The following is a 15,978-nucleotide window of genomic DNA, read 5'->3' on the forward strand; positions in this document are numbered from 1 at the left end:
CTAGGCCTGTAATTCTTCAAGTTATTGTGACTTATCCTGAATGGGCATGGAGAATCATTAAATACCAGCTATTTTCTGATGTCAGCTATTGTCTAATTTCTGACATTTTGTTTGATTTGCCTGTCTATCTTCATTCTCCTAATTTCCCGACTAAATAAACAAGAATTTTTCCCTCTGTGTGTGTGTGTGACATAGTTTGTCACAAAAGCTATGCTTTTAAAACCATGTGGCAGTTTTCTTGTTCTAACATCTTCCAGTTTGCTGTATTTTTCTTGAAGTGCAGTGGTAAAACTGGATTCAGCATCTAATAGCAAGGAATAAAGGAAAGCAGCTAAATTTCATGTCTTATGCTGACATGCCCTGGAATTATATTTCTTTCCCTTTTGAAATAAGTGTTATTTTCCCAGTTTTAATTGCATAGATTCTTAAGAGATGCTTAGCATTTTAATGCTAATTTTCCATTAGCATTGCTATCATGCTTTGAGCATTTTCCCCAGTTTCATCATTAGAACACCTCTAGGCAAATTATGAAGATTATTGCAAGTGAAAGTTGTTACCTGCAAATAAATTGCAGCCTCTGCAATTTCACTATCATCATCCAATTTCAGAAATGCGTTTTTCTATTTCACTTTTCCAGTTGTTAAGGCCGAAATCCTAAGTACTGAACTTAGTATACAGAGCCTTTTGAAAGACCTCATTGGACTATATTATTTCAGTTTGATAGAAAAAGAAATCACTGGTTCTCTCTGAATAGCTTTATGCAGCCAAATAATAAATTTCAGCCAGACTCTGTTTCCCTGATTTACTAGGGAACTTACTGCAGCTCCCGAAGGCTAGCTCAGAAACCATAAACTGAAGTGCATCAAAGCTACTTCTTGTTGCCTATCTGCATGCCCTTCAGCCTGACAGAGAGATAAACACGAGGTTTGATATGATTAAATTTTCATTTTCTTATTATACTACATTGTTTAGAAATGGACTGTGATATTGTTTTCCTGTGTTTAATATGGATGTCAAACTTACTAACTTGTAACTCTCTTGGTATTCATTCCCCTGTGAAAAATGTGTATGTTTGCTTAGGGGTTTTTGCTTTCAGAGATAATCAATAATACTTCAGAAAATCCTTTATTTGAAATCCACTCTCAAGCACGTGGCTCATCCTTCTTTTCATACACTGTTGTGACTTACTTGGTGACCTGTGCATTTCACCTTTACAGCCTATTGGGTCCCAAGCCTAAGCAGACCTTTTTCTGGTAGAACTCTTGTTTATCAGTCAAGTACAAAATTTGTGAGAATGAGAAATGAAAGCTGTTTCTTAATGTGTCACTTGGTTTCAAGGGAGGATACATGTCTCCGTTAAAAGCTGGCACAGGATAAAGCCAAAGGTGAAGCCAAACTTGAAATTTGCTGCCTTGAAGTTGGCCAATTTTTGGGTTGGGTTTGGCTTGGGACATTTTTGTTTTGTTTTGTTTGGGTGTTGGTGGTGGTGTTGTTTGTTTGGGGTTTTTAAATTTTGGGGGGGAGAGGTCAGTCTAAAAAGTGACCAAATTTGGCAATGCTGGCCTAGATAATTAAGGGCTGGGAGGTGAAGGGAAAATCTGTAAAGGAAGAAACAGATGCCACCTGTCCACTAGCCTTCCAGCAGATGGTTGAGCCTTCCTGAGGGACATTCCCTCCTGATCCCCTCTTCCCACCTTCTCCTGTCCATTTTCCTTCCATATCTTCCTTTGCATTTACTGTACCAAATTTCTGGAGTTGGAAAAGTATCTCTTTCTAAAATAGACCTTATTCCTTCCTCAGCACTCTCTTGTCTCCCTGTAGATGGGATAGATTTTCTATCTCTTCCCCCAAACAGAGTGGAGGAGACTTGCTTTATTTGTGACTGAGAAGACTCCCAGCTGAAAGCTGAGGGAATTATTCTACTTGGTGATCACCAGCTAACAGATTAATATGTCTAGGGCAAGGGATGCAGTTCTCTGTCTCTATGTGAAATTATGCAAATGTCTGCTCTTCTGCTGTGATTTAATGCAAAAATGCAGTTCATTTTACAAGAACTTCACAGTTTTCACATTTTGCATTTGCTTACAGCAACAGAATATGAAATGTTTTAGGAATGTTTCCAGCTATTGTCTTCTCTGTCTATTCACTTAATTCCTTTTTGGCTTTTGACAGTATATGTGTATTTTTTTCTAATGCTAGAAATTACCATTGAAAACACTTGCTGAAGGATGAAGTTTCTCTAACCATAGAAACATAGAATTGAATAACACCCAAGAAAATTTGTTATCTCTGTATGATTCTTGTTTAGAATTTTGGTACTGGTAATTAAATTACTAAGTTGTGTATTGGAAATAAATTTACCAATTACATGCTAGTCTGATTTTTTTTTCCATCTCTGTCATCTGAGTTTGTCTATTTATCTGATTCAATTCCATGTTTTCCATGTCATTTCCATGTAATGGGATGAGCCCTATTTACTTAACGAAGGTATAAAAACCCTGTAAACTAATATTGAACCAGTATGAGTGTTTTAAACGGTCATGTGGGACTTCACTGGAGAAATGAGGTGTGCTACAAGTTTCAAATATGATAGCAATGCTGATTTCTTCACAACTGTGTTAAAAACAGCTGATCTCCAGTAGAAACTACTCATGCTGGGCATTTCCAGCAATAAAACCATCATAACATTACTGAAAAGTGTTAAATATTAGTGCAGTCTGGAAAAATATAATTTCCTGTACCATTTAAGAAAACGGGAGTGAGAGTTGCTGAAAGTGCAATCCTAACTTGTAGGCTGGTAAGAGGAATAAATTAGCCCTGTGAATGTGAACTGCTAAACGGTTGCTATTCCACTGGGAAATCTTGCTGCTGAAAATTGCTTAACAGGGATGATTTTTCTTTTTGCCAGTGTAACCCAGATTCTGTGAATGGCTCTTCTCTGAGCAACAACATTGACATGTTGCCTTATGGGTATGTGTTCACAGAGATATGAAGAATAAACATGAAGTTATGCAGTGTGTATTGCAAAGTTGTTACAGGGAATTAGTTAATAAATAACATAAGAAATTAATAATTAACTGCCTTGTCTTACATCTTCCTGATCTTTATTCATCTGGTACTTCATAGGAACCTAGCTTATCTTCCATCCCCATTTATCTAGTCATGCTTTCTCTTTCATGTTTCCTCTCATTTTGTTTTATTGCCACTGCTCATCAGTTTCATCTCTGAGTGTATGGTGTTTACAGCCATTGCCAAGAGCTCCTGAGGGCTATTTTAACTAAAGCACAAATAAAGCATAGTTTCAACTTTGTCCCTAAACTAACCATTTAATCAGTGGTGTGAGTTAGTAGGGACAGCATAGTAAGAAAGATGTCAGACCTCTAGTTTCAAAGAAGCAATGTTGTTTTCTTCATTAATGGCAGTGATTCCAGGTAAATTCCTAAATGCTAATTACTTCAGGAAAGCTCATGGTTTTTTTTGAACTATTTTGCAGGGGATTTCCCAAGAAAACAGGCAGAACTGCTAGGATAGCATCAGATGAAGAGATTCAAGGGTCAAAAGATGCTGTAATTCAGGATCTGGAGAGAAAACTTCGCTTTAAAGAAGACCTTTTGAACAACGGGCAACCGGTATAAAAACATAAAATACCCTGGGGAATGGGAGTGGGTGGAAGTGGGCATCTCAGGTAGTTTCTGAGATATGCTGCATATAAAATAATTGTTGTAGATTGCTTTTTGTGTATTTATAATTTTTAATTGAATTTTCAAAACTGCATTTCCAAAAGGAATGATAGTGTACATTTTGTTCTATCATGCCTTCTCCTGTTTGACAACTTTACTAGGACTTAACAAAGCCATGGAGGTCTCAAAAGTGGTGAATTTGCATAAGAAGCCTGCACAGTCTGTACCTCCAGGACTTTTTGAGCCTTAAGGGCCATTTGCTTTCGATTGTTCATCACTGAGTGGATGAATATGCATAGCTCTTGTTCAGCCCAGGCTCATTCTACCTTGTGCCCAGCCACTGGACAATGGGGGAAGCAATAGGTGGTAACTGGACATCGGAGGATGACAAGGCAGTTCATCGTGAGAAACAACCCAGTAGGAATCAGGCATCATTAGATTCTGCAGTTGGGGGGCTTCTTTTGACCAACACAATTTTGCCCAGTAGAATAGAAATAACCCATAGTACTAACTTGCAGACTCAAGAGTTAATGACCTGCTTGAGGAGTCAAGAATTGAGGTAAAATGAGCATATCAAACAGTGTAGATGCACAGCCACAAAGATCTCTGTGCATTTTTGTGCGCTTAAGATACAACTTAAAAGATAAAATACCAAATTCTTCCTGCTCAGAGTTGATGAGAAGCAACTTTCCTAAGAATTTTTTTGCAGTTATTAAGACACTATCTTTGAAGTAGGAATTTCTTGTAAGAGGAAAGTAATTTTAAAAATGTAAACTGTCATCCCTCTTTTGCCAATAAAATGTTTTAAGAAACATCTGAATACCTTGGGATGCCTTTGTGTCACTTCGAAAGGAAGTGAAATTTTACATTTCTCAGGACGATGCCCAGAAGTTTACTAAGTTTGCTACTAGGTCTGAGCTGTGAACTGTGGTGGTGTAGTTCAAGAAAGCCCATGGAGTCAGACTATCAATCATCAGTTGCTCGATTTCGGTTCTTAGTAAGGTCAATAGAGTGAAGTAGGGAGAATGTTCAGAGTGACTGCTGCTTCTGTTACCTTTCTCCACTGACTGCACAGTGTTCGGCAGTTTTCTGTAGCAGTTGAGCAAAATCACTGTCATAGTGTATTAGTTCCTATTTTTTCCAAGGAGGTGGGCTGCAAATGACTGTCAATGCCTATTTTGGAAAGTGAGGGAGATGTTTGGCCTGGGCAAATGAATGGAATGTCCTGAAAATGCCCACATGGCCCAAGGTAAAAAAAAAAAAAAAAAAAAAAAGAGACTAACTGTGGTCAGATGATGTGGGAGCTTGAACTAAATAAATTCTGATTTGGTGCTTGCCTAGAGGCTTTTCCTTGCAGATTCCTATCTTGGGCAAATTCTGTATGTGTAATCATGGCTGTGGGCACTTGGAGTGACTGCAGAAGAAAGATAAGTGAAGAAAAGTTCATGATTTTCTTAGACGCTTGTAACCAAGTCTACACTGGTACCTAGTTGTCATGAGTTTCAGCCTGCTGGTTTAGCTGCAATATGGCATATTAAAAAAAAAAAATTGAGCTTTTTTAAAAATGCAAGCATGAAGTAGATGTAATGTTTACAATTTCCATTCTTCATTCATTTTTCTCTTTAAATGAGGTGTTTCACCGTGAAATGAGTTTGTCTTGCATAAACTTGGATTTTTTTGCAAAGTTGATTTGTAAGAAAGTGTCTGAAGTGCATTCTTGAATGCAGACATGTGGGATATGCCCAGAAAACTAATAATGAAATAATTTAATTATACATTAAGGTTTTCCTCTACCTCGTTTTATCTTCTGAGTGTAAATTGTCTTTTATAAGCTGTCTCTTCAATTTCAGAAAGAGTAACAAGAAATGGAAATTTTAAAATCTTAAAGAATACATTTTTCTGTATTTTTGACAAAATATTCAAGTAGAGTAGAATCTCCTTATCATTTTTGGCAGAGTTTTCTGCCTTGTGCTTCTAATGTAAAAACTGAGCAGAATGACTAGGAGTAAGATTTGGGATGATTTGATATGCCCTCTTCTGATGGCCATGCTGATTTAAGCAGTTCCTATTGCTCATTCCTACCCAAGTTCCTGGCACGAGGATGGAAACAAATGGCAGAGTCAGAGCAAGGGTTGCTTAATCCAAAAGAGCCACTTGTAATACTAAAAAAATGCATTACAAACTGTGGTAGAAAATTGCTGTTAGAAACGTATCCCTGCTCTCTTTTATTAAACATTACTTTAAGCATTGTTGACTGTGTACTGCATTGTAGTTGGAGAAATAATAATTTTTCTTTCTTTTCTCTCCCCCTCATCTCCTTTTTATTTCTTTTCAGAGATTAACATATGAGGAAAAAATGGCTCGTCGATTGCTGGGAGCAGACAGCGCTGCAACTGTCTTCAATATACAGGAACCAGAAGAAGATCCTGCTATACAGGTGTCACATAACTCTACAGTTTCATAGGAAAAAAAATTATTTTTTCTTTTTTACAAACTATGATTGTCGTTAAAGTCCTACAGAAGACAATAAATATACACAAGATAGGATGGTTATTGATTACAGAAGTCATATATTAGGGAAGTAAACTGGAGGATCACACGCCTATTGCTTAGTTTTTCTATAAGGTTGAGACTTCTCAAATGTCTGCTCTCTGCTTTAAACTCCTCCGTTTATCCTATTCTGTCCTAACCTTTAAGTCTCTCAAGGCAAGAATACATCTACTATCTTGAAACCATCTTCTTGTTATTTGTGTAATAGGCACTCTTTGGGTGCAGACCAAAACCACAACAGAAAGTCGGCTTGAAAGGCCAGGTACCTCTCCATGGTACACTCTCCATTGTTCAGATGCCAGAGCTGCTGTTCAGAAATGTGTAGCATTCGTTTGCTTATGGTGCCACACAAAGTACATGCTCTTGATAAAAACTCTGAGGAACTGTCATGGACATTTCTTGGTCTTCTTTCTGCCTCTTGATCTTTTTTTCTACCCTTGCAGGAAGCTCGCTCTGTTGGTGCTTCTGTAGTGAGTCCTGTGGATATTCAAAAGGTTAACATTTCCACCTTTTTCTGTCTTGTTTTTTTGTCTATTATTTTTTTTCTTTACTTTTTCCATTCTACTGTTCTTGGTTAATAACAAGAGATCCTCTAGCATTAATAACTGTAGAGAATTGGGCTGTACTCCCTTTATGAGGATGTTCAAGTTGTTCTAGAAGCCTGTGTGAGTGCAGACAGTTTAACAGCAATCATCGTGTGCTCCACTATCTTTGTGCTGTAACATTAACATACACTGAAATGATACTAACTGTGTCATGTACTTCATGGTTTACTTTTATGGTACACTTCAGGAAACAAAGAAATTTTAAACTATCTGCAGTTTACAAGGTATTTCTCTGCTCTTCCATTTTTTACAATTATCGAGGGTTATGATTATTATGTAACCAATGGTAGAAAGATGTCACATCATTCTCAGACCAGAGGGAGTGACAGAGGATGGGGATGTGAAAGGATGGCTTTGCATGAGGTGCATGTTCTGTCTTAAATACAATAAGGGTCAGAGACAATGGCCAAAGGTAATTTGAAAGAGTGTCTGAATTTCTGCTGGCTGAGAAGAGCATTGACTAATTTTTTTTTTTTTCCTGCGTCTGAGCTATTTTACATTCTGACATTTTCACTGTCATCTCTAGGATTTCAAGCAGGAATTCTGTACTGCAAAGTAGACAGTTCAAGAAAGCAAATTCAAGTGTATATCAGGAAATCATAACAAATTCAAATAAGTGGTAGTGTTTCTGCTCTTCTTGTTGTATTTTCAATACTGTTACGATAAATTTTGTTTTTAAAGAAGGGTCCCACACAAAGGGGACCATAGCAACAGCAGTAAAAGGAAACAACTATCATGGACTCCCACCGTTGCCATTTTCCCTTACTTTTTCTCCTCACTTTTACAGGCAACTGTAAACAAAATAATTTTATCCTTCTGGTTCAGCCTCTGGTACAGTTCTATGCAAATAGCAGATGTAAACCATATGGTCTTCTAGCCATCTGGAAACAAAACCCACCCTAAATCTGTCTGTACCCTCAAGGAAATATTAGTGTGTTTCTTTTGTCTTTATGAACTGCCTCAGAATACTTTTATTCTTACAGGATTTTTTAAAAAATGGAAAGAAAGCAACCAATGACTTTCTTTCCCTTATAAATTAGACCTTAAGACAACATGAAATACAGTTTTTGCCTCATACCAGATGTCTCAATTGTTTCATAGGGAAGTTATTGGAGACATGGATTATAGTGTTTTTCTTCAACAAGATACAGTTTCCTTTTATATGTAAAAACTTAATGGATTGTTAAATATCAGTAAAATAAAAAAATCCAAACATTAAGAACATATCTTCCTGAACAATGTGTTGAAGCTGGACACTAATATCTACCTCTCCTTTGGCAGGAATATAAAGTCTCCAGCTTTGAGCAAAGGTTGATCAGTGAAATTGAATACAGGCTGGAGAGATCTCCTGTGGAAGAATCAGATGATGAAGTGCAACATGGAGATGAACCCATTGATAACAGTATGTCACCGTATTTTGAGATAAAGCTGAAGCACTACAAAATCTTTGAGGGAATGCCAGTCACATTTATGTGCAGAGTGGCAGGAAATCCAAAGCCAAAGGTAAGAAAAGATGGTAAATGTTTCTAGAATTTCTCTGAAGAGTTCTGTGTTGGTACTATACCATCAGGTTCTGGACTCTATGGGCTTTATCTTACAGGAACAGGAGATACTCACACTTGACAAGAAAGACTCCTATCTGGCATAAACTGCCTAATCTTTTGGCATAACTGGAGTTACTTAGTCAAAATCTAGTAAAAAATGCTACTATGAGGCTTCTGCTCTCAGTTACTCCCTCCTGAGACTTCTCAATTATTTTACCTGGAAATAATGCTTCTTTCATTTTCAAAGTTACCTCCAGGGTACATTTGTAGCACAGAATGCAGTGCAATGCTAGAAAGCGCCATGTGAGCTGGCACAGGAGTCCCAAAAGCCACTTCATCTTGCTGGCATGGGTAATTAGTTCAGGCATGGCAACATGCTAATATAAAAATATGTGGGTTCTAGTTCAGAAGCCAGCATGGTATCTCTCATTCTTCAGCATCTACACACACTAACAAAACTAGATTTTACTGGAATTTAAAAGAAGGCGTAATAAAATACCATAAGCTCCCATATATGCCAACAGCAAGATGAGACATGATGGTGAGGTTTTAATGATGAACTTCAGAGGGAGGGTTGGGCTTGGGAAGCATTTCCTTGTAGCAAATATAAAAGTACCAGTTGCGTGATGTCAGTAGTCTGGAAGAGTGCCTTCCTTGGGTAGGTTGCATACAACCATTTCAGAAATTGCTTGGCAATCAACTGACTCATTATGCAGCCAGCAAACGGCAGCAGCTTCTTCACCTCCCTTGCCAAAGCCAGTGTCTTCTCTGTGAGGTCCTCACAGCTCTTACAGAGACCTCTCATGGATAGGGGCTCTTGTATTCTTAGACAAGGTCAGAGATGCCCTGTTACATAAGATCTGCACAGAAGCACTCACATCCAAATCTCTCATCTAGTTTAAGTTTTACAGGTACTTAGGATTTCAAACAGAGATAAATGCAAGTGACTTTACATGCCTAGTGGTATACATGTATGATACTGTACAAGCTGTTAATTAAAAATAAAAGGACTTTATGAGGTAGCAGAGAAAGAACAACAGAGAACTAGGGTTACATTTACATCGGCAAGGAGTGCAGACCAGAAGAAGCAAATCTCTAGAATGAGAATCTATCCCTGCACACATTTCAGAAGGTTTTACTCCAGGCTAGCTCTAATCTCGTCCCACAGACTGAAGCAGATGCAGCACATTAGATGAGTTCTTGGAGCACATTTTCTGGCTTAGTTTCATCTGAAAGGAATCCAATTCTATGCTCCAAGAGCACAACATGATGTGAACCACTGCAAAGTAAGTGGGGTTGATCGGTATACTGATATCAAAAAAGCACTCCTGCTTCAAACAGGACACACAGTGAGAAGATAAGCCCAGTCTGACTGAAACCAAACTTTTCATGTCTAGCATTCCTTCTGAGATGACCATAGGTAAGAGTCTGTTGTGCTGAACAAGGGTGGAAGACAAATGGGTCTGTTGCTGACAGAAGTGCAGTGTGTGCAGAGATACTCTTTCTGCCTGAGGCTTATGACTACGTTGCTAGGTGACCTATTATGAGTCAGCCTTAGTCAACTTCACCATTCCCTAATTTCCAGTTTCCAATTAAGGTGTAGTTTCTCTGTCTGATTTAAGACAGATGAAAGAGGGTATCTCCTTTCCCTCACTGGGGCAATAAGGATTGCACAGCCAATAAACTGCATTCTTAATACTTCCCATAAAGCATGCCCTTACAGAGGAGCATCTGATGTGAGTGCCCTGTGATTCACAGCCGATGGTCTGTTTTCCTGCAGTGTCAAAGTGTGCACATTAAGAAGTGATTTGCTCTTGCACCTGGAACTATGGCCCTTTGTTCCACTCACTCGCAGATGCTTTGTGTAATTTGTTAAGTTGTTTGGGATGGAACCAATATCAGTCCTGTTGTATGGCTACTTGTTAGCTGGGCTTCGCAAATGTCCGAGGCTGTATCTCCCCCTCATCTGCCAGAGCATGCCAAGACAGCAATTTTGAAAAGCTCAGTGGCTGAGAGCTGCCCTTCTGCTGTCATTTGTTGAAGCTGGAAGTGTTGCTCGTGAATAAATTTTTTACTTTGGCAATCGAAAAGCTGGAAATAATTTACTAACTTGAAGCTCCTCCCTTCTAAGTATTCTGTCAGGTCTGCCAAGGAATGGCTTTGTAAAGGACTGTAGTGTTTCTTAAATCTGGCATTCATTACAAGGGATTTTTCTGAGCGGGGTTATTGGCTTGATTATTTTTTCCCCTGAACATGCCATGTAAATTGAATACTGATGTGCAAATTCTGTCTTCATATATATGACTTTTTAAATCTGAGTCTACTTTTTGTTATAACCTTTGGTGTAATGTAAAACTATTTTCTCATCAAAATGAGAAACCTGTGGTGCTACAGGAGGGACTAAGGAATACTTATTTTTAAGGGATTATTTCTCCTCAAAATTAGGACAATGCCGTACAGGAGGTTAATTGAGACACAAATGTTACATAAATCTCATACTCCTCACTCTTCACATGGCTGAATATAATTCTTGGTGATTAAAAATGCCTGTGCTGCCCAAGATCAAACCCCTCTTTGTACTGTGTATCCCATTGTATTCCTAGTCATTACACACTGGTTTCTGAAAATCTGGTGCAAATAAAAGCAATCCACATGCAGTGTTCAGTGCTTACGTAGTTTAATGGTACATTTATTAAAAGTTATCCTAGAAAGAAAATATTTCACTGCAAGGGCCATTGTCTCCTGCAATGGTAGTGTTTTACTTATTAACTCCATGTCAGATAAAGGTAATATTAAGAATTTACTGCTCATATGGGATGCCAGTGCTTTTAAACTTAGTTGAAATAAGTTTTGGACAACATATACATGATGTTTGGATAGCTGGTTCAGTTAATATTTGTGTGTATTTCCATGCATGTCTCCTGATATTTCTGATAAGTGTACTGTTATTAAATAGTTACTACTTAATGCAGTAGATTTCCAAGCAACATTATGACACATGTAAAGCACGCAAGTTAAAACTCATTTTTTGCAGCTATGTTGTTTTAGCACCCATTAGCATGTGTATATAAGTGATCAAATATCTCTTGCATCTCCAGTAAGTGCTCTGTCAGCAGACAAGAAGACATGACTAAATCTTTTGTTAGGACCACAGAGTCTCTGCAAGGCTGCTGACAGACAAAATGGGAAACAAGCATAACCAGCTATTGAGGAAATGAAATCATTTCAACTTACACATAATGCTTGTTAATATATAAATCATATGCAGTAATAAATTTTTAAGAAAAATTTCCACTCATTTTCTCAAAAAAAATCTCCATTGCTTTTTGTGAAATTCAAAAGTATACCCTTAACTTCCCCCCAAGTGAGTGAATTTCAAGCTTTGAAATGTTGGCACATATGAAGAACCCAGCAGATTAAACTCTATCAGGAATGGAATTACACTTTGCTTTGTCACTTCATTTCTTACTAGAGAGCCAGCACCCTTTCCTCACTCTTAAGACCTAAATTCCCACTCCAAGAATGAGACTGAGCAAAATGTGTGTGTTTTCCTCATGCTAAATAGTCCCAGCAGGACCAGGACAAATACAGTTATACTTTGAATGAGTTGGCCTTGTGCAAATGGTGTAGGCATCTGCACAAGTGTCTCAAATGCTGAACACAACTGATGTTATGGTGTAGTACACATTTCAGAAATGACAAGTAAATAATGTTCTACTTAAATATGGGTTTGGGCGGCTGAGTAGAGCCTTCCTAGTATAACATTTTTCAGATATTCCTCTGTGTGTTCATGCATACACAATATTTACTTTTGATTCCAGCAGATATCAGTTTGGGATTTTACATTATTATTATAATACTTTAAAAAAATCCTAAAAGCTAGGTCATTTTTTTTTCCCTTCAAGTTTGAGGCACTAAAAATACATTTTTTTATTGTATAATTCATGGATTACTGTAAGACAGTATCCTGCATAGATCATTTTTTTGGCTTATTGAAAGTGTATCTTGGGTCAGCCAGAGAATAAAATTATGTATCAAAAGGACTGGAAAAGCCCTGTGTTTGATAGCCAGTGTAACTGTTCTGTGCAGCTTGGAACTGTGCTGGTGTTGGCATGCAGTTATTAATGGATGTCGATGTGCTGGTTTGCTTTGAAGAATTTCCTATTACTTTGCAAAGCTGTCCACTTGTGTAGCTGGCCTGTCACACTGGGGTGACATTGTTAGTTTCAATCATGTCATTACACTGAGCTGGCCCCTCCACACACTGAGCTGCTCACTGCCAGCGGGAGCAGCTCTATCCCCTCTGGCATTTTGGTCCAGTCCAGTCAGCATAATGGATACGAGACAAAAATGGGTGTTTCAACAGTGAGATCACGGCCTCATTTTATTCATCATTGAATTAATTAAGCCTATCATTATCTTGGTTTTTTAATTTGTGTTTTTATTTCCTGAAAAGAGAGCAAAAGCATTCTCGAGTTCTTTCTGCAACTTCTTCAGATTTAAGCAAAATAAATGTAAAATTAGTAATCTCTGAAATTAGTAATCTTTTCTTTGTAATGACCTTTAGTTTCAGTTCTTGAAATGTTCAGCCCTTATGCACCTGTACATTTTGTTGGAAAATGTTCAGGCTGTTGTTTCTCTTTGGTCCACTAATCATCTTGTAACTGTTAGTGAAAATGGCTCATGGAATGAGGAGCTGATCAAAGCAGTTTTCTTTTACTACTTACCAGATAGTTTTTCAGGAGTTCTAAATTCTAAAATTCTTTAGTGCTATTAATTGAGAAATTGTGACAATGAGCACCCACCTCTTACCAGCTGTGCTTTGTGTTTTTTCCTGCAGATTTATTGGTTTAAAGATGGGAAGCAAATTTCTAAACGAAGTGATCACTACCGAATTCAAAGAGAACCTGATGGAACTTGCTCACTGCATACTGCAGCCTCCACCCTGGATGATGATGGGAATTACACTATTATGGCTGCTAACCCACAGGTAAATGAAGGTTTGGCTCCAGAGCAAACATCCTTCTGGACATAAATCTTCAGAAAACTATCTCATCTCGCATATGCATGATTTAATTAAATGATGAAGTCACCATAAGGTATGCAAGTTAGATTTCTGTTTTCATCTTGCATCAGTAGGGTGGGACCCTTCTATCTCCAAGAGATTAGCAACTCAACAGCAGTTTTTTTCCTATGGTTTGAGGTTTCGGGGGGAGGGGTGTCATTTTTTAATTACTCTTCCACTAGTTGTTTCAGCTGATAACATCTCGGTATTCTAACTGAGCATGGATAGCACATATATATAAAGGGAGAAAAAAATCCAGTTTACCAGCAGAAGTAACCCAGTCCAGTCATTTAACTTTCTTTTCTTGACCCTACTCACTGACTGAGGCCAATTTTTTGAAGTGAGTGGGAGTATATCACACCTCAACATGCTTACATTAGGCAGATTGCAAGTCTGTAAGGCAAAAAACATCTAGCACTATTATGTAGCAGAATGGTGTCCTGTGTTGATCTTAAACAGTGCTTTTCTGAAACACAGAGTGTTACTGGTTTAGCAATGCCATTTTTTCTTTGCAGATGTAATCCAAGAGCTGAGGTAAACAGCAGAACCCACTAGTTCATTAGACATAGCCAAACTTACAGGTCACTCATCCTATTGAAGGAGCTTTTTCAATCCACTTTTTCTACACCACAGCAAATTAAGGGGAGAGTTGCATGTGAGAAACCATAGCAGTAACATAACTTTTGGGATGTAATGAATTATTTTCCTCTGTAGTTTGAAATATCGTGCCAAGACTAGGCCTGCAGGCAGAATCACACTGCAGAATAACAAACTGTATCACTGAGACAGAGTTTAATCTAAGCAGGAGTGTTGTGCTCTGTTATGCACGTTGCTAGGTTACTTAGCATGACGCTGCCATTTTTGTCTCACTCTGCAGCTTGTCAGTCCTGCTCATACTGCAAAGGGCTTGTGAATATAAGGGACTGTACACATGAGCAACACACAGCAGCTTTTGGGTAGATTCTACAAAATGCAGTGCTTTAATATAGGTAGTTTAATTATTATTTCTACATATATAAGTAAAAAAAATACTAATGCAATAGCATAAGGCCATGGAATTGTTCAAGCTGGGAGCTTTTACACATAGACGACATTGTTACAATACTTGGTACCATATAAATTGTGAAATTTCACAACAGGTTTAAAAATATATGCGTGCTCAAGGTAAGAAGTGGTTCCTGTTCATCTTCCTCTAAGTGTTGTCTCAGTGCATGCACAGAGTTTCACTGTGTAGTGTTACTGTGTGATCCAAAATCTTGGAGAACTTGGTGAACAAACTGCTTTTGTGTTTGGGCACTGTACTCTGTCCCTGAATATTTATGGCCTATTTTTGAGCATTTGTTGTTCTGGATAATGCTCATTCAATGACACAACAGTGACCCAGGTTACCAGTTCTGGTCATTGATGGCGCTACTTTGTTAGTGGTTTTTGGATGTACTAAAATGAGCTGGGTTTGTGTGCTTCCCAGATTGGGGCTTGAAAAAGCAACTTTGTTAAATGACAAAATTCTGTGCTTGTGCTTTTTTCCCCTCTTTGGAGAAGAACCAGAAGCATCCTTCTCTGGCTCCCCTAAACAAAACATCTGTGTTTCACCAAGCCCATTCTATTCTTTTTTTTACAGTGTAATTCCCAAGCAAACATACTTATCTCTTTCACTATTTGCTTGCTTTTTACTATGCATTTAACAGTACAATGGAGGCAAAGAAGGGCTGTGACTTAATGTACTGGCCTTTCACACTCAAAGATCTGGATTCCAATTCTTTTAAGTCATCCTGAGTGGAAATAATTTTGGCAAAGCCTTCTCAATTCTAATGGAAAGTTGTCCATGTCTCAAAGCTATCACAAGCTTAGGCAAATTTGGCAACCTTTCCTTAGGAAAGCGAAGTATGTAAATGTAAGGGAGCTCACATCAGAACTCTGATGGACTGGTCGATATTTGCTAGGCTGTTGCTGTGTTTTGGTCATTGCTATTGGAATCGCCAAACTCTAAAGCAAAAGACGTTCTCAGCTGATAGAAATGGGTTTTATTAAAGCAAAGGATTCAGTTCATTGAAGCTCTGCCAGTTCATGCCATCTCATGACCTGGACTAACATAATAGGATTTATGTGTGTAAAATGCCTTGTTGACAGACCCTGGAGATCGTCCATGGTAGTTAACACAGCAGGCCCCATTGCCCACAGCATAAAGTGCAGTGAGCTGGAATTAAAGTTCTGACACACCACTGGGGTTTGTTGTCAAATTTGCTGTAGAAGTTAATCCAGAGCGAATGGACCCTGGGCCTAGACAAACATGCCTTGCCTGGTTTAGGCCTTTAGTTAGAGGTCATATCCCTTAACTGAGCTTTTTCCATGAACTGTATGGGCTCGCATAGAGCTCTTATTTTCACCTTCGTTCTTTTCATCCCGCTCTGCTTCTTTGCACTACACACCCACAGTCCTCGGGCTGGAGTTCCCTTAGTTTCTAGGACATCTTCCCATTAATTATTTTCCCACTCATTGTTTCCTTCCTCTTCATCCTTGGACTTTTCCAAAAT

The 15,978-nt window shown here is 38.2% G+C and overlaps 1 protein-coding gene across 7 annotated transcripts in view; it reads left to right on the plus strand.

Annotated features, from left to right (window-relative positions):
• The window catches only part of PALLD (palladin, cytoskeletal associated protein), a 192,849-nt gene that overhangs the window by 164,385 nt on the left and 12,486 nt on the right, over window positions 1-15,978 (plus strand). For 6 of the 7 annotated variants that reach the window (XM_010401411.4, XM_010401415.4, XM_010401413.4 and 3 more), the window contains 5 exons: window positions 3,494-3,629; window positions 6,016-6,117; window positions 6,674-6,724; window positions 8,117-8,338; window positions 13,220-13,369. In XM_010401411.4, coding sequence (XP_010399713.1) covers window positions 3,494-3,629; window positions 6,016-6,117; window positions 6,674-6,724; window positions 8,117-8,338; window positions 13,220-13,369 — 661 coding nt within the window. The remainder of the gene's footprint in view (window positions 1-3,493; window positions 3,630-6,015; window positions 6,118-6,673; window positions 6,725-8,116; window positions 8,339-13,219; window positions 13,370-15,978) is intronic. The other variant, XM_010401414.4, reaches the window with a different exon arrangement.

Source organism: Corvus cornix, chromosome 4, assembly GCF_000738735.6.
Source record: "Corvus cornix cornix isolate S_Up_H32 chromosome 4, ASM73873v5, whole genome shotgun sequence".
NCBI classification, from domain to species: domain Eukaryota; kingdom Metazoa; phylum Chordata; class Aves; order Passeriformes; family Corvidae; genus Corvus; species Corvus cornix.